At 40.1% G+C, this 27,871-nt stretch overlaps 1 protein-coding gene and 1 long non-coding RNA gene across 3 annotated transcripts in view; one reads left to right on the top strand and one right to left on the bottom strand.

The window, feature by feature from the left end:
* Window positions 1–1,237: 1,237 nt before the first annotated feature.
* The window catches only part of kndc1 (kinase non-catalytic C-lobe domain containing 1), a 31,278-nt gene continuing 4,644 nt past the window's right edge, over window positions 1,238–27,871 (top strand). The window contains exons 1-12 of one of the 2 annotated variants that reach the window (XM_022224881.2): window positions 1,238–1,643; window positions 11,447–11,508; window positions 18,925–19,186; window positions 19,824–23,120; window positions 23,481–23,652; window positions 24,036–25,350; window positions 25,517–25,607; window positions 25,947–26,103; window positions 26,459–26,587; window positions 26,983–27,093; window positions 27,434–27,581; window positions 27,723–27,854. In XM_022224881.2, coding sequence (XP_022080573.2) covers window positions 1,577–1,643; window positions 11,447–11,508; window positions 18,925–19,186; window positions 19,824–23,120; window positions 23,481–23,652; window positions 24,036–25,350; window positions 25,517–25,607; window positions 25,947–26,103; window positions 26,459–26,587; window positions 26,983–27,093; window positions 27,434–27,581; window positions 27,723–27,854 — 5,943 coding nt within the window. In that variant the 5' untranslated portion in view covers window positions 1,238–1,576. Of the gene's footprint in view, window positions 1,644–2,147; window positions 4,882–11,446; window positions 11,509–18,924; window positions 19,187–19,823; window positions 23,121–23,480; window positions 23,653–24,035; window positions 25,351–25,516; window positions 25,608–25,946; window positions 26,104–26,458; window positions 26,588–26,982; window positions 27,094–27,433; window positions 27,582–27,722; window positions 27,855–27,871 lie in introns of those variants that run through there. The other variant, XM_087145240.1, reaches the window with a different exon arrangement.
* LOC147797037 (uncharacterized) lies at window positions 16,016–19,086 on the bottom strand. The gene is made up of 2 exons (XR_015427566.1): window positions 18,951–19,086; window positions 16,016–18,399 (listed from the first exon to the last, which is right to left on the bottom strand). It is a non-coding gene; the product is annotated as an uncharacterized LOC147797037 (long non-coding RNA).

Below are 27,871 nucleotides of genomic sequence, written 5' to 3'. Positions count from 1 at the left end.
GATGTCATTTCAGGAAGAAGCCTCAGTGTTACATTGGTTTGTACACAAAAAGTTCTGCACTTTTGTAGATTTTCCTGGACTCAGTTTTCTCTTCTTTGCTGATTCTTTGTTGTTCATGTGCATAGCAACAAGAAAATGCCAGTCCCTCTCTCATAAATGTTTTCAGTACGTGAATTCTGGGTTCACAATTTGAACTGAAACACCTATGCACTGAACCATGGCTTCCCTAGATGATGTCACAGCAACAGCGCCCTCATTTCCATGGATCATTTTAATTGTTTAAAAACATGCACTTTTCAGTGCATTCAACTAAACAGGAGTATAAAAGAGAAGAGTAGAAAGATGCAGAAAAATTGTGTGCAACAAAAATTCATTGCAGCTACACTTAAAAGCAATAGCACCACCAACTTGGAACAGTGACTGAAAAAACAAACAAGCATGCTCACAAATAAAAACAAAACAGAACTAAACAAAGCATTAACAAAACAAAAACACCTTGATTTTTATTTCACTTTAAAAAAGTACAATGTGATTATTCAACAATTAACCTGCGGCTGATAAGGATTTACATAATTTATTATATTGCAATAAGATTTTTTGTGTAGCTAGCCCACCTTTCTTAAATCCAGACATAAGCTTGCCCCACGTTTCTCTTAATATAAAACACGACCAGGATTTTTTTAATTTCTCTGTGTTATTTTTCATGTTCCCCTGAGGAAAACACATGCATTTAAGGCCCGAGGCATGCCTTTTAAATTTCCCATGTGTTGCCGCCCGACCATTCATCTCTAGGACTACAGCGAGGCAGAGCTAAACGATGTGCACTTTAAGTCGTTGCTCAACATTTCTTGCTCAATTCATTGACTCTTGGAGCGGTAAAAGATACAGCCATTGGCACCAAAATAATTAAACTTCTTTTCCAACAATACATTTGTTGTTTGGATAATTTTTTTCTCAATGAGTAAACATTGACATTAGAATATGCCCTTTTCAATTCAAAGAACAACTTCAAAACTTGATTTTGAGGAAAGGAGCATGTTAACAAACTCGGTTCAACACGGAAACTTGTTCACATATTTCATCATTAACTACGTGTCCCCTGTCAAATGAGATATTTACTTACGCTCCAAGTCACAAAACAAATAGAACTGCTCAATAGGAAACCAACTTTGCCAAGGAGGGAATTTCATTATTAGTCCACGATTATAAAGAATCTAGGCCTATATAGACTTTACTGCATTGTCAGTAAATCAGAGCACGGTCGGCCACGTTTGGAATTGACAATAACAGCAACAACTGACAATAACCAAAACGTGACCAATGTTATATGTGCAGCCCGTTCACGATATGAGACAGAATCGTGCTGTTTGGCTTTAAAAGTAGATTTTGCCAACTTTCCAAAAGTGGAATTGCAGCCTTTACCAACGCGAAGTGCTGTTGGTATGATGCGGTTCTGATAGTTCACAGCTACGAGAACAAACTACGGTCGACAGAATTGAACCCAGGACACGTTACATTCTGGTGTGGACATCTCAACTACGTTATCATCAATCTCGTTAGTGATACAAGGAGAACCATGCTTCGGGTAAATCAGATGGACACAACATCCGACTTCGTTGATCACGTCATCATCGCCAACACAGGTATAATAATTGATAGGCAGCCCGCGTTGTGCCATTGAAATAACACACAATCATAAACGTGGAAACGGCGAAATTGTAGTTGAAATATTGGTGAACTTTATTTTCATAAGTGTATTAAATTTACCGACGTTTCGGGTATTTGAATATCTTCTCCCCCCCTCCCTTTTTTGAGAATTTTGCACCTTTGTCTGTTTAGTATTGTTCATTGTTGCTTTTTGCAGAGAAATTAGTGCTGTCCCAAGATCACCTATATGACCTAAAATTTGACAACAAATTTATCTAAAATAGGAAGTGGCATGCATAATTGTATTGAAAAATTAAAGTTTGTCGCCGTGTACATAATGTTGTCGGTTTGTCGCTCGACAGTGGACGCTCACGAGATCGCGTTCCCGTCACCGTGACCAAATCGCGACGGCTGATGAGAGCATCGATGCTGTCAACAGAGGGCGTATTGCTTCGGATTTTTTATGCCGCGCGCGCCGGCTGCGCTGATGATTTGCAGCATGTTAAAATCGTCTTACGTCAAACTGAAAAACCCTGTCGGTATTGATTTCAAAAAGTTTAAATAATGCACAAACTTTGCATTTGAAAGGGCTTGAAAACAGCAAAATATGACAGTCTTTCGCACCATTTATCCTGAGGCGAGTGTTCCTTGTTCCATGCTCTGAGTGAGTGGCTAATTTCGATCGTTTTTTGAGTTAATCCTATGAACAAACAACCAAGTGTGACTGTGAGTGAAGTGTAGTGCGCTGGCAAGACTGGTGTCACTTTATTGACGTGAGAGTGGCGCGGATGGGTGGATATATGAGGCGTGAAGTCCATCAATCACTGTCTGCTGTTGGAAAAAACACCAAGTCGCATTTTGCTGTCGAACTTTACTCGCTTATTAGAAGCTCGGTAACCTGGAAGAAAATTCACCAAAAGGTTTTATGAATTCTATGCCTCCTTTAGTGTGTTAATCTTTAAAACGTGACGGTTTTATTTGGCGGAGGGTTGTGACATTGTGTGTTCACAAATCTGGTTATCTCTGTGGTTTTGAACCGAGACACTGTGAAGGGCCAGCTGGTTGCCTTGGTTTTATTGGAAGTTGTACAACTTCAGTTGAGCAAGTACAGTGTACATGTATGTACACTTAGTTTGTTGCAGTAAATTCAAAGGTGAACAGTTGTCAGCAGTTGTCACCTTGGTTTTATCAAGAGAAATACTGGAACTCGGGAAGCATCCCTTTGCACTTTGTGTAGGCCTACAACAGCTCCGACAGAATATTCTCAGACTTGCTGAATTCTCTCAATATGGAAACCCACGCTGTAGCGAGCCCACCAACCCCACATGCCCAAGCAGATTGTTAACTGTTCAATGGATCTTACGTGTTTTTTCAATGCCTTCTGTCAACAATCGTGGCATCATGTTGGAACCTTTCACAAAGGTAAGGCCAGGAACACTGGTTGAAGTAATTGAGTTCCGATGTGCATACCCGTCACTCAGATCAGATGCTTCACAGCGTAGACTCTTTGTTGTGAGTTGTTTTCTCTTGTTGAGAAAGTTGTAATGAGTTTTCTCTCGCTTGTATTTCCAACAAATAAAGTCAGCATTGCATTTCTGATGTGATTGGAAGTCTTACATGTATGTGTTCAGTGGACTGGCTGCATTGATGTTTTTGCGATGGCTGATGACTGACTTTTATTTGATCAAAGGGCATTGGTGCTATCAAGATTCAGCCTGGGCTTACACGTAGTCACCACATCCGAACATCGCTCTGCTACTATCTCTGTCACATAAAAACCACTCCTTGTACATGAATTGTAGCTCTAGGACTGTGTACACCATAGGTGTACCTATAAGTCAACAGAAAGGATTTTACAGCAGCTGCTGTGCTCAGATCAAACAGCATAGTCACACAGGAATCAAGTAGACCTTACCAGGCTGAAATGAAGGATTGTTTGAACGAAGGGATGCTACAATAGGGTTGGTTTACTTACACCTAATGACTCTACAATGAATTGTTTGTCAAGAAACCTACATGAAGTTAGTCAAGCAACAGGTACATGTAACTTGACTATACTGTAACCAGATAGGCCTGCATATCGGCATAAATAAGGCCACATCAGCAGCTAGGACAAGAGCCTAATAAAAGCTTCAGAGCACAGGACAATTATGATTTTTATTTTTGTCCAAATTACTTCAGCCGTGCATCATCAGCACGGCAATTGTCAGGGATGACGTTCGCCAAAGGATACAGTGTGGAAATGACCGTGACTTTTTTTCTCTTGCTTCTGCTGGCTCAGTGTGGGTAAAATTTCACGCTTCATTGGAGGGAGTTTATACAGCGGGGATATTCACCTCCTGGTGTTAAGTTACATGCACTGCTGGGAATATTAACTGGAGAGTGTGGAAGGTACTTTAACAAGCTGGATTGCTGATTCTACCGTGGGTCAAGAGTTGGTGGTGGTTTAGAACAGAGAAGAGAGTGTCAAATACCAGCAGTATGACGGTGCTTTTGTCTCAACATCCACGTGTTTGGAATTAACATCAAAGATTGGAAAAGTGGAAGCTCATGGATGGTTGAAGTTTGAGCTGGAATAGTGCCTAGGTTTTATGATTGTCCGAGTGCAGATAGAATGATATCACCAACATGTACCAGCCTCTGGCTGAGTACATGTGAATGGACATCTCAAAGTCTGAAGTTTTGCGGCAGAAGACTAAAGTTTCTTAATCTACTGTGACAGGCCTGATGTGCATGGATGTACATGTGTATCGCAAGTGTGCTTTCTACTCTAAAAACTAGATTTGGAAATCATTCAGACCAATCTTGAAAATGGAATTACCGGTATTTTTTCAAATTGCGACCAAGCAAGACTTGGACAGGAATGTTACAATCATGTCTGTAAGGAGGTCCTTGGAATTTATCGAAATCTAACAGTGAAAAGATGACGTAATGAGTTTCAACACTTTTGAGGAGAACTATGTGAGCAAATCCTCCAGACAGAGATGAGTTACATGTACCTCTTCGAGCCCCTGCCTACACTCCAGGAAGATGAGGAGTTGGTCTCTCTGAGGGATATCTTAGATCTCCGTCATGGCTGTCTCCGGGAGGTGGAGATGTGGGCAGTGTGTAAGGAATGCACTCTATCATTGGATGCATTCCGGAGAGCCTCAGCCGACCAGTTCAGCAAGCTTTGTCTCTGTCTGGACACATTGGCTTTTGACAGTGGAGGTGGTGTGTGCTTCATTGATGCAGGTAATGAATTGGTGTGGTGTGTTTTATTCTGTTTAAGCAAAGGTCAGTTTGGAACTAACATCCTAACATCCTGTGCAACTTGGACTCTCCTCAAAATAACTCAGCAAAATGAGATGCTGTTTAATTGGTTAACGTTTTTCCAGTTCGGGTTGTGAAACTTTGAATCATAAAATGTAGAAATGGAAAAGCATGCCCACACCAGTGGAGGTGGGTTTGGTTGGGGTATTGATGGACCAGTCATCTAAGTAGTGGGTGGAAAAGCTAATTTCATCAGCAACAAAAGATGTGACCATGGAAGTAAACACATGGACAGCATGTTGACAGACAAATATGCATTTCCCAAAGTAGAATTTCACACCACCTCACTATTGACACTTTTAATGATTCTTTTGGCACTTTACCACTTTCTCTGAGAAATTCCTTGCTGTGAACCACAGTACTACATTTTAGTAAGAACTTACACTTTGTGTTTACTCCTTGTTTCATTTGAATACTCGTTTCTTGTAAGCCGACAAAAACTGAACCTTAAAAAAATAATAATAAATTGTTGAAGTGTAATTTATTTCTGAAACGAAAATTCATTTTTTGAGGTTCGTCCGCCTTCCCAAACATTGAAATCTTTTATTGTGTGAGGTTTTCTTCATAAGTCTGAAAAACTTCCAAATCACTGAATGTGTACATGAAGTGTTTTGTTACATTGATTGCCCGGGATGACTTACAAAGTCCTAAAGCTATTCTGGGCGGCAGTTACAAATTAGTGTCCTTCGGAAGAGATTCGGATGGATTTAGCACTCCCTTTGGGACCTCATAGTTGCTTTATTTGGTAAACAAGGAGAAACAGGTACCAGGACAGAAATGATGACTCGGTATTGCATGTCATGTACTGACATAGTTTCTGTGGAGGTTTGTGTATGTGTAGCAGAATTTTATTAAATCTTTGTTGGGGATTTTTTCAAAACTTCAAATTTTAACTGCATTTGTGGGTAAAGTAGGTCTTCATTTTGGACAAGATAAGAAACTTTTCCTTGTTTGTCCTAGTGCAAAGTTGAAAAATCACTTGAGGACTGGATCTTGGATGGTCGTTTCAAAAGGATCATCGATTCAGGTCCTAATCCCTTGCCAAAGTACCGTTTCATCTTGTGCTTTTCCTGCCGCCGTTACAAAAAGAAAAGATACAGTAACAACTTGCACTTTTGTCCAGTGTTGATCTCGGCTTGACAAATTGTTGACTTCCGAATTAAACCCGAACCGTGCCAACAGTAACTGCTCTCCAATTCCCCAATTCCTGGGTGATTTGGTGATTAAAACTGCTCAAGCTATCCAGCTTTTTTTCCCGGTTGCATGAGGGGACTTTGCAAGAAAAGTTGCCTTTTGTTCTGAGATGCCTTAGTCTCTTAATCCCCTGACAAAAGCTGGCAGGCTATCAGTGGTACAGGGAGCCAGCTTAAGAGGGCCGGTACACAGAATGTCCTCGTTAAGTTATCAAGTACGTGTTCTGATCAATATTGAGAAAGAAAAGGTAATGGCTCCAGAGGGTTAAAATGTGGCACATTGGTGATGCTACTGGAAAAGTGCAGATGCCCTAATCAATACTTGCAGACTTCTAGAAGAGGGTTTATTTGGGGTTACTTGGTCCGTGGGACAGTAGGGTACATTTACCATCTGTTTCTACAAAAACACTATTTTCACCAAGTCAAGATTTTTGAAAAGTACATGTACATGTACCTCTAGGCCAAGATTTTTTTAAGCCTACCTGTTGGAGGCTTTCAGAGTTCAGATTTGTGATGTAGAGGAAAATTGCCTCTATTGATTGGGTGGATCACACAGTACACATTGTAGATTATGAGCAACACTTTTTGAACCCCCTTTTTTTCATAAATTCAATTATTTGGAACAACCCTTTTTTGGGGGGGGAGGTGGGACATGGGGGAAGGGTACATGTAGCTGCTTGAATAACATCATTGAGTCATTTCTTGGCAGTCTGTCAAATTACTGGTGGTGCCAGAACTCAATTTGTGTTCAAGGATCTGTTGTTAAACTTGTCCCAAAACAGCTAAAAAACCCTGTTATTTATGTGTAACAGTGTACTTTGTTGTTTGTACTTTTACTTGTACAATCTACTGGTTTGCTGTACATGTTAAATGCCATGTATGTACAATGTACAAGTACATGTAGCCTATGCTGTGTTCATGCAGGAGCCAATCAGTGTGAAATTCCAGAAGTCATTGACCAATGAAATGTACATGTAAACGTACCCCAGGCAATTGGTAATCACTCATGCACGCTTGCCAACGTTTTCACTGCTTCCCACGTGTAATTTGTATCCAAACAATTGTAAAATGAGATCTGTCCCAGTGGACAGGGCTATCCACCAACCTCACAATAGCTGGTGCATCGCTTCACTGGTCCCACCGTCCTATCCTGCGTCTGTTGCTAGGAGATCCAAGCTGTTGGCTTTAGATACAAAAACCCCCCTCACACTTTCACCTGGGTGTACATGTACTTTTTGCCTGGTAGGCCCACAATCCTAGGTCAGCTTGATTTTCTGATTTACGATTGGTGTCACACCTTCATTTAACTATAAAATGAAAGTGTATGTGATGCACACACAGGTAAAGATTACAGGTACCAGTATGTATAATGTATATAGATTCTGAGATAAACAGAAAATGATATTTATTGTTTAATTATATGTAAATCATCTAACGGTGTATTTAGCGCTAATCACAGGATGAAGTGCCAGTGAAGGAGACAGTGAAAGAAATATTCAGTTTTAGAGGTGGGAGGGAAATCCCAGATAAATTTTCCAGGGAAAACCCACGGAATCAGGCAGGGACTGAAAAACCCAATCCACATGCTGACCTAGGTGTGATTCGAACCCGAGTCACAGAGGTGGAAGGGGAGGAAAGAGCCAGTACACCAACCTGACTCCCCAAGTTGTAAAAGTGGTATTTACATGTACTCTGACATTTCCTTTGATACATGTTCATTGTCAATGCCAGTTATCATGATTAAATACGTGAATGAAATTCGGCTTTCTTTCATTTATTCCCCTACCGAAGTAACAGTAACCTCACATTATTGCACATTTAACGTTCCCAAATTTTCCTGTGTTTTTTTCAATTTTCCTGTAAATAATTTTTCTGTTTCTCTAAACTGGTGAGCAATGTACACGTAATTTCCTTTATGGAGTAATAATTTTTTTTTAATGGAATGGAATTATTGGTTTTTTGTATTACTTTTGGCAAAAGTGTTAAATAAGTTAGTGTGTAGGGTTTGGGTTCATTGTTGAGAATACCTGTATATGTGTAATTCCTTATACAAGCACATAGTCCCTCTGTTTAGTTTCTTGTGTGAAATTTTCCACTTCCTTTTTTTAAAAGTGTCACCAAGTTTCAACTCTTTAATTGTCAAGCTAGGTTAGTTTTCCTTTAAATAATCACACCGACCCCTGACCTTGTCCTGGCTGAGGTCAGGAGTCCAGACAACAGATCCTACAGAATGAAAACCCAGCTTTGCTTGGGTTCCCATTCTCTTGGAATCCACCTAATCCTTTTCATGGGATTTACCATAAATTTAGGCCACCTCACAGGTTACATGTATGCATGTCAATTTTAATTAACCAATTTTCAAAGTCTGTGTAGCCCAACAATTCTGTGTACATGTATTTCAGCCACTATCAGATAGTTCAAGGTGTTCTGAGTGGCACCAAAATGCTTTTATAGTGAGGTTTAGAATCAAGTGGTTTATTTTACACTGTTTACCCTGAGCAGAGAGTTAATGCATTGGGGATTCTTTTGTGTGATTTCTTTTTTACAGGTATCTTAATTCTATGCACGCTTACATGTTCATGCAGTTTTTTTGTCTGCATGTATTTCAATATCCTGGACCTTTTAAGGTAATTTTTTTTGGGGGGGGAGGGGGTCTTACATGTAGTCATGGTCACAGGTGTCAGGGTTGCAAATCACTCAAATTGGGCACCTGTAGGGGTACTGGAATTCCTTCCTGGATTACCTACATGTATGATTCACTGTTAATGTAGGATATTGTGTTAAAAACAGCACCCTTGTTTTCCTGGCCTCCTTGCAAATCACCAATTTGTATGCTTTGCAGCAAGAAAGAAATGTACTGAGGGTAAAATTACAAAGAAAATCAAGGTTAATACAGGGGAAATATGCAGTTAAATCAAAACAATTTGTACAAATCAAACAAAGGACGATATGGGAGCAAGGCAAGGACGATATGGGAGCAAGGCAGAATTACCAGTACTAATAAAATGAAAGGTGATGCAGGATACATGTAAATTACATGTACATAATGGTCAGAGATACATAGACCATGAATACGTCCATACATGTGTCGTGGGCTGGCTGTTCATTGTCTTTTTCAATGCTCTTCCATGCTCATGTAGATGCATTCTTAAATGTAATGTTTACAAACATTTTTGAAATAGTTGTTGAATCGAAGACTGTCCTTTTCTTTACACAAACGCAAAGGGTGGTCTGATTTTCCCCTAAGCCTAAGACCTGCAGACAGTAACAGCAATTAGGGATTCATTCACGGATTGATAAGGGCTGATCAGGATGATTGAAGGAGATTGGCCATGAGGGATATTGACCAGTCTAGAGGATGAAAAGACCCAAAGACTGTCACTGGTCAAGCTCGGTCCAATTGGATGAATAGTTGTGTGGATTTCAATTCATTGAGAAGTATCAACTAGGGTTTAGTTGGGGACTGATCTTTGTGTAGTCCCAAAACATTAATTCCCCAGGGAGGAAACAACCTTCATTTTGTCAATGGAGGAAGTTTGTTTGCTGTTGGTTTTGTCTCCTGTGTTTAGATAATTCCCATGATACTTTTGAACAGAAATTGTAGCACCAAGGGGTACAGTTGGATGTTGGATGAAGATTGTTTTACAGCCAGGAATTAAAGTTACATGTAGTCGTGGTAAAAGTTCCTAACATCAAAAATATAAAAAAAATCCTTGACAACAAAAATTGAACTAGGGACATAATCACTGTTGATATTAACACAGAAAGTTTATTCATGATGGTTATGTAGTTTGAAAATTAAAAAAATGATACACGGCATTATTTATATATTGATTCAAATCCATGGGTAACATATCAATTGGTTCCTTTATAGATGTACAATGTGTACAAACTAACTTTACAGCTATCTATGGGCTAAGGGGTCTGAGTGTGTAAATGTGGAGGTGTTTGTGAAATAATGCAGCAAAAACTCGTAAATATTTCAGGCTTTACGAGCCAGTGGCCTAAACATTGGCGGCCTGCTGGCCTAAACTTACCACTAAATCATTTTTACAGTTTAATCTCGTGTGAAGTTGTGGCTTTTCTAACGAGGGGAGCCACTCGAGGGAATGTCACCTGAAACCTGTTCTCTTAGGAGTTGTAAGTCACTGTAGTAATTGTAGAGATGTTGATTGATGACAGTGTCGTAACTTCCTGCTAGATTAAACAGGTGAAGGAGATTTTTCATAAGTTACTCATGAACTCATTGAAAATGAAATGAAGACAAATTTATAATTTGAAGTAAATCCAAATACATGTGTGTGTCCAAACTTTACACCAATTGCCACTCTTTTGTAAGCAACAGTAAAGGGTCAAAAGTGTAACCGTCTATCATTAAGATTTCCTAGCGGTACATGCATGGAGGATCAAAGTACACATTCCCTCAAACTAGATCAAGTCATGTCTCACTTTTGAAACGTGTCACAAAGTCTCACCCCCAAAATTCGGCAATTTTGAAAGTTCACACCTTTAACCGAACTGAGGGGTGAAAGTCACACCTATTCAGCATTACGTTGGTGTATTTAAACCATTTATCAAGATGCTTTTAGGACTTGTCCAATTTTGGTTGATCTCTATGAACTCCACATAGGCTAATGGAACTCTTACATGAATCAAATGGCAGGTATGTAAACGATCCACTGGTTGCCATAGCAACCAAAGAATCAGAGTCAATGAATACCCCTGGACATGACATAAATGTACAGATGGGTTGAGGGAATACAAATTGGTCCTTATATGTACAACTGTACCGGTCATGTTGGCGTGCTGCCTCATGAGTTACAGGTACACAACTGTCTTATTAGGACTGATCAAAGGAATGTCTTTAGGTGCTGAATCAAAATGAAACACCTCTTTGGAAAATTTTTCTGCTTGAAAATCACTCTTTAAACATTGTTACAATTCATTAAAACAAAGCCATTTGCTGTAACTGTTTAATGCCTTCACCAGGCCTTATTCTTGAAGTCTACTTGTGGTTTCCAAATATTTTGTGGAGATTTTCCAGTCTTTAGTTTTGGGCAACAATTTTGTGTTAAAGAAAACCTTCAAATACCTTCATAATAAAAAAAAAACCAAATAGCTGAATGCAAAACAAGTACATAATCATTTTAGTTTTAACTTCAGGTCAATATATTCCTTCACTCCAATCACAGTATTGGTAATACGTGTATTGAGTTCATTTTAATAAAGATGGTAACTAGAAAAATGAAAATATTCAGCAATGAAATCAATGGTTTTTCCCTTTTTTCCTACAGATGTAGTGGATAGTAAGTTCAGACCACCTGAGTACTCTGCAAAAAAGGGAACCTCAGTCAAGGTAGGCTTTAATTCTATTACAGGTGTCACTCCCACGGTTTTAATTGAATTATTTCTCTCACCTGGGGAATTTAGGGTCTTAAGAGATGTGCCTGTGCTCTCAGACTGGGCAAGTTTATCGTGGTGGATGTTTCCAAATATTGTAACCAGAGCTCTTTCTCTAAGTTTTTCTCTGTTGACCAAGTTTGAACATTTATTTTTAGTAAAAAGGGTGTAATTGTGTATTTCATTGAGTGTTTTGTGATGGATGTGATTTTAAACATGCAATTGTTGGAAGGAGCTGCTGTTTCAGTGTCCTAGTCTGCTGCCATCTACTGTCCAGAACAAGCCAACTGTCTCGAAGAACCTCATGCATTCAAGGAACCTTTAGTGTGTCTTTTGCCCTCTATTTTTCTGAGATAGTCAGACTTAAAAACTTTCTCTTTTTCTCACTTTGCTGCCCTCTCTTGAGAACCAGTGAGAGTTTTGAAAGAACCTTCCAGAAAACTTAATCTACTGCCCTCTATTGTTCAGAAGTGGACTCCAGTAAATGGAGGAGGCGTGTCAATGGCTGTGATCAATAATATGCAAATTAAAGTGGTGGAATACTGACAGGGACAGAAAGAGAGAGTCCTCATCCATTCAGGCCTTAAGAGAAGCAAACAAGACAACTGTTGTGTTGATAATAGGGCTATGGTCAGAGACCTGTTAAAGGGATGTTGCTGGTTAAGACCATCTATGGCTAGTTTGTGCCGGGTTTACGTACTCTGGGGGAGTGTATTAATGCAAACGTAGCACGTCTTTGATCTGTCATCGTGAGGTTGTTTGTCCATCACTGGTTGGTCGTGTTTACATAGAGCTCGCCTATTGACTTCATCACTAACCGTAGTAAAAATAGGGTCGTTCTGTGTACCACAGTGTATGTGACAAGTGAAACCTAGAAAGTTGGATTTTGAGTTTTTGAGAGATTTGAGAATGCTGTAGTCACTATATACACCTTGTTTGAGCTCAGCTTTTTCCCAGGATTAAATCCAGTTCTTTTCATCACTGAGGTTAGACTTGGGCTCTGAGTTACAAGGGGTACATCTGCGTGTACATCTGGTGGATTATCTATTTTTGAGATGGTACATACACCTGTAGTGTATTACTTGAAATGTCTCTCTTTGATTTCAACGGGATTGGGTATGTTGAGGGCTTGGATGTTGCCTAGTCCACCAGACCGGAATAACAACTCTCAAGGATTTCAAGGGAGTCTTCTGTGCTGAAGGGCATTTCTCCTCCAAGAATTGGCAACAATACCTGGATTACATGCTGGGCACACACGTACAAGCAAGGGGAGGTTTTTAAGCTGCTGGTTTAGCTCAAGTGCTGTGTTCTTTCAGGAAGAAATCTGAAGCAGTTGTAGAGAAGCTCTCCAGATGTAAGTACAAGTCTCAGCCTGAAACAAGTGTGATTCAATGTATCTTTCTCAGTTGGTGTGTGGAAGTGCATGCGCAGTATGTAAACCATGGATTTGTAGCTTACCCCTGGAATTGAGGTTGATGGTGTATGTAGGGTAGTGTGCATGGATTGTCATCACAAATGTTCTCATTACAAAAATCTTTTCCACAGCTACGTCCGTGTAACAGATTCAATCTTTAAGTAAGGTACTGTACGTGTAATGTGCACTCTTAGAAGAATGACCACTCATACAGAAAAGATTAATTCCCCATAGTGTACCTGCAACCAGGGTTTCCCCTGAGGGACTGATATGTGTGAGATGGTCAAACAATTTTGGCCAAAATTTTTGTTCCTAAAACAAAACCAGGTCTTTTCAAAAAGGCCTAAAATAAATTCTGTGTAGTCCACATTTTTCCCTCTAAAATACCGGGGTAAATCAATCTTGTTTTCTGTCTCTCTCTTTACCATTCTCAACAATTTAAAACTGATCCATTTCAAACTAAGTTATTGTGCTTTTTCCCTCCACCTTTGTCTATTTTAAGTGTGAGGTGGTTACTAAAATCAGTAAAGTGGGTTGCCTCATCTGAATAAACAGGGAAACCCTAATTGGAACCTTCTCTCAGTCTAGCCGCCACCATGCAAAGTTTCAAATCTTAGTTGAAATACAGAACAGTACATTACAATTGAATGTTAACATTAATTGTGAATGGGAAATTTTGTGGGAAGAATTCATGTTCGCATTCATTCTTATTCACCTTTCACAGAGCTTGAAACTATTTTCTCCTTTTTGAAAAGGCGTGAAAATGTTTTCCTACTTGGAGAAAGTGTGAAAATATTTTCCCACATGGTGAAAAGATGTGAAATATTTTTCCACTTGTGTGAAAAGATCAACAGATTTTTTCCCCATATTGGAAATTGTTTCCACATTTTTGAAATGAAAATGAATTCCTGTGGAAGAGAAAAATGTTTATAAAGAACTTCCCATTGCTGGGTTAACTTTTAGTTGCAACGTACATGTACATGTACATGTAACTTTTCACAATTGTCCAACACCATCACCACCCACTTGCTTTTTTGATGCTAATTTTATGAGCTCATTTTGTGATAAGTGCAAAAGCCTTAATGGATCATTTTACCAACCCCTACCACAATAAAATTTATACCTTGATTGTCCAGCCGCATTATGCTGAACAAAGCTCTAGCTCCCAGCTTGACCAGGTAGACCATTTATGAAAGAGCCTTTTAGTTGAGTGACCAGCTGACTATCCTTGGCGTATTGAAATGATGGCATTCCAAAAAGTAGTGTGGAAATTATGGACTTGTTCAGCATAAGCATATAAATGAATTGTGAAGAGTTTTGTAAATTTCCCGAACTTCAAGATTTGACTTTTGATTACTTTTCCCATGAGATGTTATTCCTCTATTAAACCTCCCGTTTGGTTCATATTGTATTGCTGCATTGGTCCGATAAGTTGGTACCTTTGTCCGTCCAGTATTAGGCTTAGCGTTTGGGGTTTTGGGGGTGACTTACATGATCCCAAAGCAGCGAGGAGTAAAATTGGATTGTGACCCCGATTCAGACTGAAAAATCTATTTAGTCTATCTGGTAGACCGTATAACTTTATATTCTCATCAAAAGAATGGTGTAAAGCTGTAATTAATGCGAAGTTGGAGAAGGATGATGATATATCGTATGGTCCTTTTTACCATGGGTTCAGACAAGGTCTTCTGTGAACTATATAATAGTGTTTCCATTTATTGGTTAAATCAGTTGTTTTTTTTTTCAAAAATTACGTCCTCTAAAAATATGTAGTCATTACCTTTTAGGTCTTTTACCCTGATACTTACTTGGACAGTGTACACATTCGGTATCTCAGTCTTCACTAATTTTATACACTGGGTAAAGATACTTGTATCTTCATTCCAATTGCAGCACAGACTTGAAATGTGGAATCTTTATTGTGCCAAGGAATATGAACATACTTGAGCAATAAGCATGCATAGAAATAATTAAACGCTTTTCGTGCTAATTGATTATAGCTTGTTTCATCTAGTGAAAACATTGAAAAAGCAGACCAAATTTGGTGCAGTATTCATGCCTGATGTGTAACCATGTTGAAAATGCTAATTACATTGCACATTTTTAAAACTCCAGTAGATGAATTTCTAAAGCCTAGGCATTGCCCAAAAACACGTTGAATCTTTCATAGTTGCACCTGACAACATGACAGTAGTCATTATGAACCTGGCAGGAACCAATATTTCACTGCTTTCACCCTACCGTTGACTCACAATATTGTTGCATTCATTAGTGTCACCCAAGGATTAAGAGGCAGAAGGTGTGTGACTGATAATGATTTGTATGAGTATGAACGCACAGTAAAAGTGAATTTAGTTACCCGGTAGGTTAAATTTTGTCCATGAGTTTAATTCACTTCGACAGCACAATATTCCTCATGATTATCACAAAATAGATTCCTTAACTCCCTAAAATCATGCTGCAACTCTGACGGTGTGGCAGTGAACAGGAAAGACAAACTTTGTACCACACCTACTGCTTGTCTTTGCTGTTTTATGGATTTATCAATATCCCAACTTCTACAAGTAGTTTTAAACCTTTCGTTAACACTGTGTACTGACATTGCACATGGTTTTTTCAGCTGTGTAGAATTGAACTCTGCAGGTTTTTTTTGGGGGGGGGAGCAATTTCTTTGCAATCCACTGACGTTAGGTTCAGTGATGCCATTCATCATTGTTGAAATGGATGTCATAAACAACTAATATTTGGGTTTTCTGTGCCCCCCTGGGTGGGCCAAATACATGTACGTGCTTACGGACTACCCAAAGCACAATTGTACAATTGTTTGGTGCAAGATTCAGTTGACTTGCCTGCTATATCTGACTGTACCGGTAGTTGTTTGGTTTGGTGTTCATCAGTTTAAGAGCAAGCTTTACGTGCAGTTTGGTGACTTGTAAACAAGTGTGTGGTCATGCACTTTTTGTTAGATTTGAAAAAAACGTTCTTCGTCAACAGTGGTGGATTCTGTACAAGTTCTGACACTAAACATGTACCAACAGGGAAACCAACATTCCTGAACCTTTCTTTATTCTAAGCCGTTATGAAATACATGCACATGTATGAAGATTGTTTTGTTGTAGGTAATTCAATTATTTTTTTTGTACAGCCATTTGCTGTCATTTTATGTGACAACGTAAAGCTGATTGAGGAAATTCCAAACTGGTTACTGACTTTCTCTTTGCCTTGAATCTTCCCTTGACCACCCCTTACAAATTGGTTCGCTAAAAAATGAATAATTCTGTCACAAGAAGAAATTGTCACTTTAGGCATTACTTGTAAATCCAGAAGTCTGGCCTGGTTAAACAGTATCATGTTTCCACTTTCCCCGTAGTGATACTTGAAGGGTAGAATTAAACTCCCTGCAGCCTTTTGGACCTGTTCAACTTACATTACTTTTTGCTGGAACAGATTATTCCAACACAATGCTTTTTTTCTTCAGGCTTTTGCCCAAGAAATTTGCCAGATTGGTTTAAAATTTCCCCCTTCAGGTTTTGTGTCCCCATTTTGTGCAAAGAAAAAAAAAATCTGATTAGCTTCAAATCCAGAAGTAGGATATTGAATTCCAAGAATGAATGTAAGACAAAAAATTCACGGTGTCTACATGTACATGTACATTTATGTACCGGTATATATGGCTGGCAGTTTATGCTACAAAATCTTTATTCTTTTTGTGTTGAAGAGAAGACTGCTCTCTAAACTTAGAATGATTAACTAATAGTGCCAGTATGTGGCATCCTTAAACTCAAAAGTAAGCACATTAAACTCGTTTTAGCATCCCAGCTGGCTAGCTTTAGATACAGTTGGGTTGTTATGGTTATGCACCCTAATCCCAGATAAATTATCTCTGCTTGAGCCTGTGACCTAGTTTTCATCCAGTATTCAAAATTTTGCTCATGATCCATTTCACTGGCATTGAATATGCCAGTGGATGGTGCGACAAACAGATCTGTTACACCCACCCTGTGCATATTTGTCCAAGATTGGGACAGATTTTATTGATTTCTCAGTTTGTTGCTTCACATTTAACCTTTTGGATGTAAAGGATGTACTCTTCATTCTCCGGCCTTAGGGCAAGGCTGAGAGGTAGTTGTACAGACATGGCAAAAGAAAGTTATTGTGCATCTATTCCGACTTTTGATGATATTAGAAAAAAGGTCCTATTTGTGAAATTTGATCATGTACCGAGATCAGATTGACGTTACAATTGAAGACTCAACTGTCGCTATTAAAAGTACCTGTAGTCTAAATTATAGTGAAAGAAATCATATTGGCATGAATTCTAAAACTATATTGTATCATAAACATTCCTTTGGTTACTGGAAAATAATACAAAATGTATTTCACTGATCATTCCATCAAAAATCCAATCTTCAACATGTCCAAAAAAATACAATTAAATTCTAATGCCAGGAGAACAAAATGAAAACTTTGGTTAAGAGATTAAGAAGACATATTTGCAGACACCATATCTTTAATGAAATGTTGTAAGAATGGAGTTAATTGCACATATTTTACTTGTACAACAATAAACCTAGTGATACAATGTAAGAACTGCTTTTTCACACTCGATTTGTCTGTGCTTGTTACCAGAGGTTGTGCAGTTTAAAAAACAAACAAAAAGCTAACATTCTATTGCTACATCCCCAGCCATGATAAATGGAAAATTCTACAATGGATGACCTTAGAAGTGTTTTCTCGTCAGGATTTTTCCACCAGCAGTGAGGTACATGTACATGCACTGGTAGCAGGACTCACTTTGATCAAGCAATCATGCCGATCCTGGGCCAGCTAGTTGTCAGCAGACATCCCCAAGAGCTTATCACAACAATTCCCTGCCACTCTGCTCTCTGCTCTCCCACTCCCTCCAGTTATTGATCCGTGGTGACACAAATTACCAAAGCTCCATTCAGGGCACGACAATGGGCCGCATGGGCAGCATGAATATAGCAGTATCCCCCGCTATTAGGACTGGGCTAGGATCAGATCCTCTCCCTCGAAGCTCGCTCTTTCGATATCTTTTGTCCCATTCTTTCTCTAGGTAAGCTGTGTCTAAAAAAGGCAGTGTACACAGTTGAGACTTAAACCTACTTCAGGTACTTCTGTCCAATTAAATTCTATGGATAAGAAAGATTCCTCATTGATTTTCACCTTCAAGTGAAATGAATTACTCTCTCTCTTTCAAGGATGAAGAAGCTCCTGATATTTGCTGCCTAGAAAGTTGAAAAACTCCCAGAAAGATTTGTCGCTGTGTCTGTTGGCTAAGCATATTTTTTTTTTACACATCTGCAAAGGATACCACCAGCAGTGCTGTGAAAATGTTCAGACATTGCAAGACCAAGTTATGAACAGGTCACAGGCAGATGCACGGACATAGCTTGTTGTTGAGAGTCATTTCTGTAATTTAATAAAAATAATATGGACATGTACACATATACATAACTGTTGTTTTGTGTTAATTTAGCAACTTCCAGAGCAAGTGGTTTGTGTACCTGTGCACATGTACACATGTACATCTCGCTACAGAGTAAATACCTGTCCCTCTAATTAACCTCAAATTTTTAGGTTGGTAAAGTTATTTATCGAATGGATGTTTATTGAATTTCATTATTAGTCTCAAGGTTGGGGTCTGATCATGCGGAAGATTTCAATTCAGTCAATAATTACTTGTTTGAGGTTTATCAAGAACCCTACAAGCATGGCCCCAATCCCAGCATGAGTGCATGACACAGGCAAAACCCAAGACAATTATTCAAGATATCATTTCACAATCAGCTAAACAAAAGGACTTTAGACATCCCTCTCAGACTACCCGGGAACCTCATGAATAATTTAGAACCAATCAGCAGGGGGATTCTCCTAGCATCAGAGTATTCATTCATCCACATTGATTGGCTGATCCCAAATCTCTTTACTTTTCAGGGTCATCTTTACTCTCTGGCACTCACCCTCTTAGAAGCGGCCGAATACTGTGTTCATGATGACAGCGAAGCTGAGATCAGCCAGCCGTTGTATGATCTGGTCAAGCAGTTATCGTTGGAGGATCCCAACCAGAGACCCGAGGTTCCTGAGATCGTGAAGACGTGCGAGAGGAACTTACAGGACCCTTCCACTTTCATCTGTCGACAGCTGTCATCAATCAGCAGGCGGAGAATATCAATAGATTCCTGCTATGACCTGCCAGGTACGTGTTCATGTACAAGCAGGCTTGAAGTGGCAATCTGGAGATTACCCAAGACTTCAATATGCAATCCATATTAGGACTTTGATGGAAATAGAACCACAGACAAGGAGGTTATGGGAAGTCCGTTTACCTGTACCTCTCCTTACAGTAAATCTTTGAATATTACTCTACTACAACAGCGAAGCACCTGTAGAGTAGTACAAATGAAAAGTGCTACAGGTGTATATAAGTATTAACCCTAACAGTCCCAAATCCTCCAATTTCAATACGATTTTACATACACCCTTGGGGGTTAGGGTACAAGGAAGCTTTATGTAGATGGGAATGGGAACCAGAGTATTTTGATTATCACATAATGTAAGTTGAGAAGATTCAGATACTAAATTCCATTTTGAGTGTCTCACTGTACCTTTCCCAAGGGCAGTTAAATGCTTCACTTACATGTACAGTCATAGATGATTATTTGAAACAGTAATGAATTCCAGTATCTGAAAACTTTGAACATTTTTACAAAGCTTTGCTATGAAAGAAATGGAATGCATCAGCGATCTGATCAGATGCTGGTCATCAAGGTCTGGTTGCATTACCCGGTACCTCTGTCTCAACTTGTTTACTTTCATTATCTCTCCATGTGCAGTTAATGACGAATCACTCTTGGTCAGAAGACGGTCATCTACAGCCAATCAGGTGCTCTTCTCAAGGAGACACAGTCTAAGCAATGGCACAAGTTGGGATTCCCTCAGCCCATCTGATGTTTTCAACATCTCATCGTCAGCCTCTCCCTCTCCAACCGTTTTGAGAAGCCGCAGCCCCATCAACTCCAAAACTGCAAAGATGGCCGATGAGAAACGAACTGGAGTCTTAGACCCTGCCGAAGAAAAGCCCCTGAGAGAGGCACCAACAGTGGCAGCTCTAAACAACCTCTCTCAGCGTGCCCAGGAAATTTTGAAGAAGATCTACGCCACAAATGAGAACCAGTTGGGAGCTTCAAAAAACTCAAATGGTGCTGGCGAAAATATACCTGAGAAAAACTGGTCCCCTGTCATGAGGAGGCATAACAGTGTAGCCAGCATGGGAGAGTCATATGCTGGGAACTGGCTTAGGTCTAAGAGGAACAGTGATCCCGTGTCCTCTAAGAATGAATCTGATGTCCCGTCAATAACTGTGTCGACAGTGCACACAAATGGAGACGGGGTTAATGTTGAGAGTTCGCACTCTCCAAACTCAGTCAAAGTGTCTGCTGCCCTGGCCAGGTTCTTGAAATCACGTAAGCCACAGAGTGAAGGAAAGATTGACGAAACCTGGACAGCCGAACAGATAGGGTTGAGAGGCGAGATGGTTGCAGATGCAAAAACTGAAAGTGGAGATGAGAACTCAGAGAGCACTGAGCCCTTGTCTCCTCTTGGAACGGACGATTTCTCCATGCTGGAAGGGGATATGATCTTAGACGATCCCTGGCTTGATGATGAGGAATCAGACCCAGAGAGTCCAGTGCAATTCAAGCGGACATTACGATCCCACAGTATTGCTGCATTTCACTCCTTTGAGCCTCGCTCATCAGCTTTCCGTGCAAGCCAGAGCCACTCCAGCAGATCCAACCACAGTTCCAAATCCAGCCGTTCAAGTCTTGACAACATCACTGAAGAGAGGAGTGAGAACCCTGCTGTGGGACCCAAAAGCATTGCATCCAAGAGATCCAGACGGAAAACAGAATGCCTCTCGGGGACAGACATGTCTTACAATTCCATCCGGGACTTGAATAAACTTCAGGACTTCTTTGCCAACCGTCGAAGCAGCATTGCTGATTTTAGGACTCCTGCCAGCCTGGTGTCTTCAGCGACTCACTTTACCCCGATTGTCGTCGCTGATGAGAAATCTGGTAGCACCAAGAGTCTGACTTGTTCCACCAGCTCTCCCAGCGTGGAAGAGGCCAAGGCTAAGGCCAAGGCTGCCATGGAGGCAATCAAGATGGATCTGAAAGGGCCTAAGAAGGAACCGCCACCTTCTAATATGCTGGAGTCACTGGAAAATGATGCCATGGCCAGCACTGCTCCATCACCGACTGAACAGACTACTGGAGATACTGAAACAAGTCTTGCAGACTCAGAAAAGACAGACAGTAAGAGTAAAGAACAGTCTGTCCTAGCTGTAGAGCAATCACTTCGAACTAATTCAAAGCCATCAAGTGAAATTGTCTTAAAAGACAAAAATGATGATAAGCAAACTACAGATGAAAACTCAAACCTGCCAGAGGTGCAGAATCCCCCATCTGATAAGCGAAAATTTTCTCTGGAAGTGGAGGCCATCACATTGAAGGGTGGTTCCCAAACTGATCATAGGAACCTGTCCAAAGACAGCACCAGCAGTGGAGAGACTCATGTACAGAAAGCTAAGGTGAAAGTTGTACAAGGGTCGCCAATCAGTCGCGATAGTGCTTTCTCTCCAATCCAAAAGCCTCATAAGTCATCATTTGAATCTCAAACGATACCCAAACCTGAACAAATACAAACCATAGCTGAGATTCTATCTTCAACTAGTCAAGCCTGTACAGCAAAGCCCACAGTCACCCCACCAATGAATAACCAAACTCTGTTAGCCCATCAAAACAATACCTCAGAAATAGCCAATCAGTTGCAGACTGTGCCCACAAGTCAGTCCCCTGCCTTTGCAGCTATTTATCAAAACAACGTCCTTGGTCAGATGTCACCGTTGAGGTTAGCAAGTCCCCAAGTTTCACATCCAGCAACCAACCCCACCGTCCTCACTACCACACCGGGCATCTCAACAACACCTGGTGGGATTGTCATTCCAAGCTTCCCCCTCAAGGTCCAGCTTCAGCAGGACCCAGCCACTGGGCTATTTAATGTTCTCCCCGTAGACCTTCAGGGCTCGCCTGTTATTTGTCAAGGGTCACCTGTAATAACCCAAGGGTCACCTGCTTTATCTCAAGCCTCTCCTCCTACCCAGGGAGGTTCTACCATCGTACTAGGTGAGATATCCTCTGCTATATCTCAAGGGTCCCGAGCAATTAATTCAGGCTTGGCTGTGAGCAAAACTCCAGCTACTGGAAACAGTAAAAACTCCACTGCTTTTGATGTCAAGGCAGACAGTCAGAATTACTGGACTAGCCTGAAAAGTCCTGGCGCAAGCAGTGATGGAGAGAGCACTTGTATTCCTGTGACCCCTGAAATGCCTCGGAAAGATAATGCAGAGCGGAAACAAGAACAGCAGAAGAAGCGTCATGAGAAAGCTAAACATTTTGTGTCACCATCCAAAAGGATACCTGCCAAAGGAAATCGGGTCAGTGAATCAGAGAGCAGTGAATCATCTTACCTAGAAACTCTCCGCCTCAAGAGCTCCCCAAAAGTCATTCGCAAGAAGCCCACAAAGACTTCCTCATCACACAGTGATCCTGATCGGGCTCGGGAAAGAAACCATGAACGCAGCAAGTCTCAAAACAATGACAAAGTTGGTAAACAGGAGGATTCCAAATCTCGAAGTAAATCCTGTGAGAGGCCAAAGGCTTCGCTGTCTGTCCACAAAACAGATACCAAAGAGGTTCCCCGTAAAACTGTTGAGAAAATAGGAAACAAATCTGGCCATTCCTCACGGCCTCATCTAAGCCATAGACTGAGAGATAACCATGCTTCCAAGAGGCCAAACTATTCAACAGATGACATAGATGATACTCGCCCCATGGATTCATCCCATCGTCATGCCTCATCACCAATCTCCATGTCCTCCCTGTCTAGAGACAGCGGGGTGAATCTTCGCTATAGCATGTCTAGTGGAGAGGAGTTGCCTACTTTGTCAGAGATCCAGCTAGCTGATGCCCTACAGGGGAACGCAACACTCAAGAAGGTCATCAAACTGATACGACAGGCATTTGCCTACGATGGTTACTTGGAGAACGGAGTCGAAGACTTGGCCATGGGTAGGAGATCTTTTCATTCTTCTTGATTTTCAAAACTGAATTGTATTGACACATGCATATCTTTAGAACAAGAGATAACGAGTTCTAAATAAAGGTTGGTTATAAATGATGAATTAAATAGGCTTGAACTTAATTTCCATTTTTTTGCTTGGGCTACACTGCTTGCCATGAAATGAATTGATAAATTTGAGATGATGAATCTGCACTTCAGATTTTTTTTAACAAAGTTTAAAATGTTAAATTTGATAGATCGCACTGTTTTCCTGAACAAATTGGATGACATCAAGTAAAAAAAGTCGGACAGTGATAACTGAAGAAATTTACAATGTTGAAGCTCATCTTTCCGTACTTGCATTTCAGCTGAATACATCACATCCCTTGGCAAGCTCAGCTGGCACACCTTCAGCAATGCCATCTCTGAGAAATTCTGTGACCTTTACTGGGAGGAAGATCTTCTGGCAAACCTGTATGAGGCTGTCAATGGACAAAAACCACCTGTCAAACCTGTCAGCGAGATGCTTAGTAAACATAGGTAATGCAGTGGGTTAATAGTTTAAGGTTTCAAAGTAAGACTGTGAACAGTAGGAAATCCACATATTTTGTTTCTCATCCAGGATGGGAAGACTGCAGTTTAAGGTTGAAAAATTTAAGCACGTGTTAAAAGGAATGGTGTGGTTATGTAAAGAGAGCTGGCTTTTAGCATTCAATACAAATTATACTAATCTTAATCTCACAGGTAAGTCAACCAACTGTTAACATCATTTTGAGATTCAGAAGTACCAGATTTCTTCTTTGTAACCATCTCAAATTTCTTTTTTAGCTAAAAAGATGTGTTGTTGTTTGTATTTACTTTTGAATGATATTAAGAGGGTTGGAAATGTTTACTTATAACTTTTGTGCTTTTCTCCACTGAAGGTCAGTAATTCCTAAAAAGCCACCACGTACAAAATCTAGCAGGGAAGGGCACACGTCATCCAGGCAGAAAGCATCATCTACAGTGAATGACAAGCACAACGATCGCGCTGGAGAAAAGAAGACATCACCAAGCTCTGCCTCTACACTAAACAGATGTGAGGTGAATAGGACATCAAAGGTGACAGGGACAAGGAGCAAAGGTCTGGAGGGGAAAAAACAGGCTGTGGAGATAAGACTTGAAGAGGAATCCAGAGAGAAAAGTTCAAGGAGTGCCAGCGGTAGCAAGGAGAAAAATGAGAAAGATGTAGGAGACAGAGGAGAGCCAAAGACTTCTCTAGCCATGAAGCCAGACCAGACAGCATCAAGGAAGGATTCTTCAGCCAGTGAGAGCAAACTAAGGTTGCCTCCACGTAAGGGAAGGACAGAATCCTCATCACATGATGAGTTGCATGCCTCTAATAAGGAGTATTCCAAGCAAGGTGAAAGAGAACTACCAGCAGACGCTGAAGTTAGGAAGGATTTAGAGAGGAATGATCAAAATGATGACGGAACCGCATGTCTTCAAAGGCCATCAATTGTTGCCATGGGGATTACAAGACGGGATAGTAAGGAGAAACCAGATAGAACACTAACCAAGGTGCAAAAGAGTTCTGTGGAACTGAGCACTTCAGAACTTGCCAAGGATGTAGAGAAAAATGGCAAATTTGGTGGCAGAAATGGGATGGTATTGCAGAGACCAGATGTGGAGCCTCTGAGGAAGAAAGATGTTGATGGGTCACTGAATCTTACAAATGAGTTTCTACAATTGAATACATCCCTAGAGGAGTCTTCTTTAGTTCTGAATACATCAAGAGCCAGCCTCACTAGCAGTGCTGCCTCCAGCTCCATCCTCAATCAAGATAATATCACCCCAGATGACCCTAACGTCAGCTTAAATGCATCTCTGACATCCAGTCACCTCATGCCCTCCTTGCTGAATTCTCCAACTTCTCCTGTTCACCGCCACAACTCAGACTCCAGCGACTCCACGAATCGCAAGATCCGAGAGATGCTGAGCAAGTCTTTGAATCGCCGCGAGAGCCAGGGGTCACTCAGTAGCACCTCTTCAGGTAACTCACGCTCACCGTTCAACAACTCGGACACCATATCCCTGCCTTCCATGAGCTCTTTCAGTGAGTCTGTGGATGAGTCAAGGTGTGGACTGCCTAGTGGGGTGTTGTATCGAGGTGAAAGTGTTGATCCAACTGTTGAAGCTTACACACAGCAGCTGACGAATGCAGGAGGGACGCAGCACAACATTGATGCCAAGATTGCTGTAAGTACAACTCATAGAATCTGTTAACTGCTGTTCCAATCTCAATAATTTGCACCTGCTTCGGCATGATAAAGAAACTAACAAATGAAGAGGAATTCACTGAGAGGTTTTTAGGACATTTACAAAGTCTGTGTAAAGGGTTCTAACATTTGTCCACTTTCTTCAGGATGTTGAGCAGCAGTTAATGATGGAGAAGAGAATGAGAAACAAGACAGAGAAGTTCTACCGGAAACTGGTCCACAATCAACAAACAAAAGGTACCCACCCACATCAGAGTCCTTTGATGTATGGTACATCAGTAACTGGCTTTCTGATAAGCAATTTGATGTGGGAAAAAATGGAAAGACTGACCAAAGGAATATCTGTATCCACCTCACCAAACTTAAAAGGGCCGAATTTGAAGAAGTATTTGTTGAATTTCATACCAAATTGTTAAACTGTGTTTTCCTTTTTAAAAAGTGATGTTGATGGTTCTTTAAAGTAACAGTAAATTGACAATGTATTATCAAGGTGAGAAGTTAAAGAAAAGGAATATGATGATGTTTGATGTTTGTTTTATCTTGAGATCAATCATCATAACTGTCTTGCTTTTTCAGGGGCAGAGAACAAGAGCATGGTATCTAAAGTTGGTAAGCAACTCCTGGAGATGACTAAGAGGATAGAGTTCCTTGAGTCCTCTAGGAGACATCTGGAGATGCTGTATGCTGAGCAGTGGGGATTGGAGCTCTGCTATCTCTATTCATTGGCAACAAGGTGAGGACTAGGAAGGCAGGTGTAATTAGAATCTACTCCCTAAAGTTGATTTTGCTTAAATATTTAGTTTGGCATTCTGACACACGTGGACATGACACATGTAGTTGCAAGTCTAGGATCTTTTTCACTTTTCAGTCTTTAAAATTGTTTTAAATGTGATAACTTTCTGAAAGATCTAGCCATTGTTGTTATGTTTGGTTATTGGCTAATCAATTTAATTTCCAACAAAAGATGAATATGAAATTCTTCAGAATTTTGGAATCTGAAATGTTTGAAGCAAAATAATACCTTGTAACCCCTTTTGCACGAACATTAATCTTATAAATATTGAAGTAAGGTGATTTTTTTATGTCAGCCCTGGTAAGATGACCCTTGACCTCCAAGCTATGGATGACAACCCACTGCTAGCCTTCAAGACCAGCCGTAATAAAGTCTCCCTCCAAGCTGGACATCCTTCCGGTCTCTTCTCATTTCTCTATGCTCGGTTAGTGCATCAGATCATTTTATTGTTTATCTGTCCACGATGTTGATTCTTTTCATCCACTTTAAGATGACACTTACACATACCTGTGTTGATTATCCTTTTGATTTGACAGTAACATCAGCTTAGAAAAGTTGACTTAATTTGGACTAAACCTGAGACTTCTGGACAGTTGTTTCACTTTGTGTTACAAAATTCTTCATGTTTTAGGTAAATATTTGTCATTTGGTATGAATTGATATGGGTATACAATTTTATGTACCCGTATGTATTAATAGAATTTGCTGCATTTAAGTATCTTGAATTGTCTGATGTGATATTCATTGTTGTTTTCAAATTTTCAATCAAGTCATTAAAATGTTTAAAGCTGAGCTTAAAACTACTTGTTTTGTCGGCAGGCATGCGCTTCTTCAAGGCTACCTTCATCATTTCTTTTATACCTATCATTACTACACAACCCCACAAGAGCTGCTGCAATTTCTAACCAACAAATTTAACTGTGCTCTGAGGTAATTTCTTTCATTTCATGATGACACGTTATCAAGTCCAAATAAACGTACATGATGACAACTGATTGTTGACAGTTTTTAGTTTTAAAATACATGTCGTAACCTTATAGATTGATGAAATTGAAGTCATAAACTATTAGATTGCAGTCAAAATACGTGTAGTTGACTGTATTTCGAGGTCAATCATTGTGATTTCAAAGAACTATGAATACTTGTGCTGCAGTAATAAAGGTTTCCAGGTTATGAAATTCCAAGATGTAAATTTCTGTCCCCTTTTTATAAGTCAAATCCTTCCTGTGTGATGTAAAGTGACAAACAACTTACCTCTTAATACTTCCAGTATGAGCAGTCAGCATGCTGAGAATCGTAGTAAGATTATGAATCGTACATTAGACATTCTCCAAGTCTGGGTGGAAGGCTTCTTTGACGTTGACTTGAAACCAAATCCTCAACTGTTGCAGGATGTACTCGTCTTCATCTCCGAAAAGGTCTGTACAATTCATCTCTTTCTGCCGTTGGTTACATTTCATCAAGATATTGTTTGGGTTTAATTTCCAATTTAGGAAAACAACTGAAAAAACCTCAAGATTTTTCCTTAGTTTTTTTTTCATGAAATCATGTCATTTCAGATTCTCTCGGTCGACTCAAATGGCCAGTGCCTTATTCAGTTGATTGAGAAACGTCAACAAGACCAACCTGGCACCAGTCTACTGATTGCTTCAATGAAAGATGATGTCAGGGACCAGTTATCGATTGACAAGGTACCAGTCGGGCCTTA

This window comes from Acanthaster planci, linkage group LG13 (assembly GCF_054643075.1).
Source record: "Acanthaster planci isolate LZ-2023a linkage group LG13, COTS_SCS, whole genome shotgun sequence".
NCBI classification, from domain to species: Eukaryota; Metazoa; Echinodermata; class Asteroidea; order Valvatida; family Acanthasteridae; genus Acanthaster; species Acanthaster planci.
The sequence above is the reverse complement of the archived record's forward strand: the minus strand, read 5'-3'. Positions and strand labels throughout refer to the sequence as shown.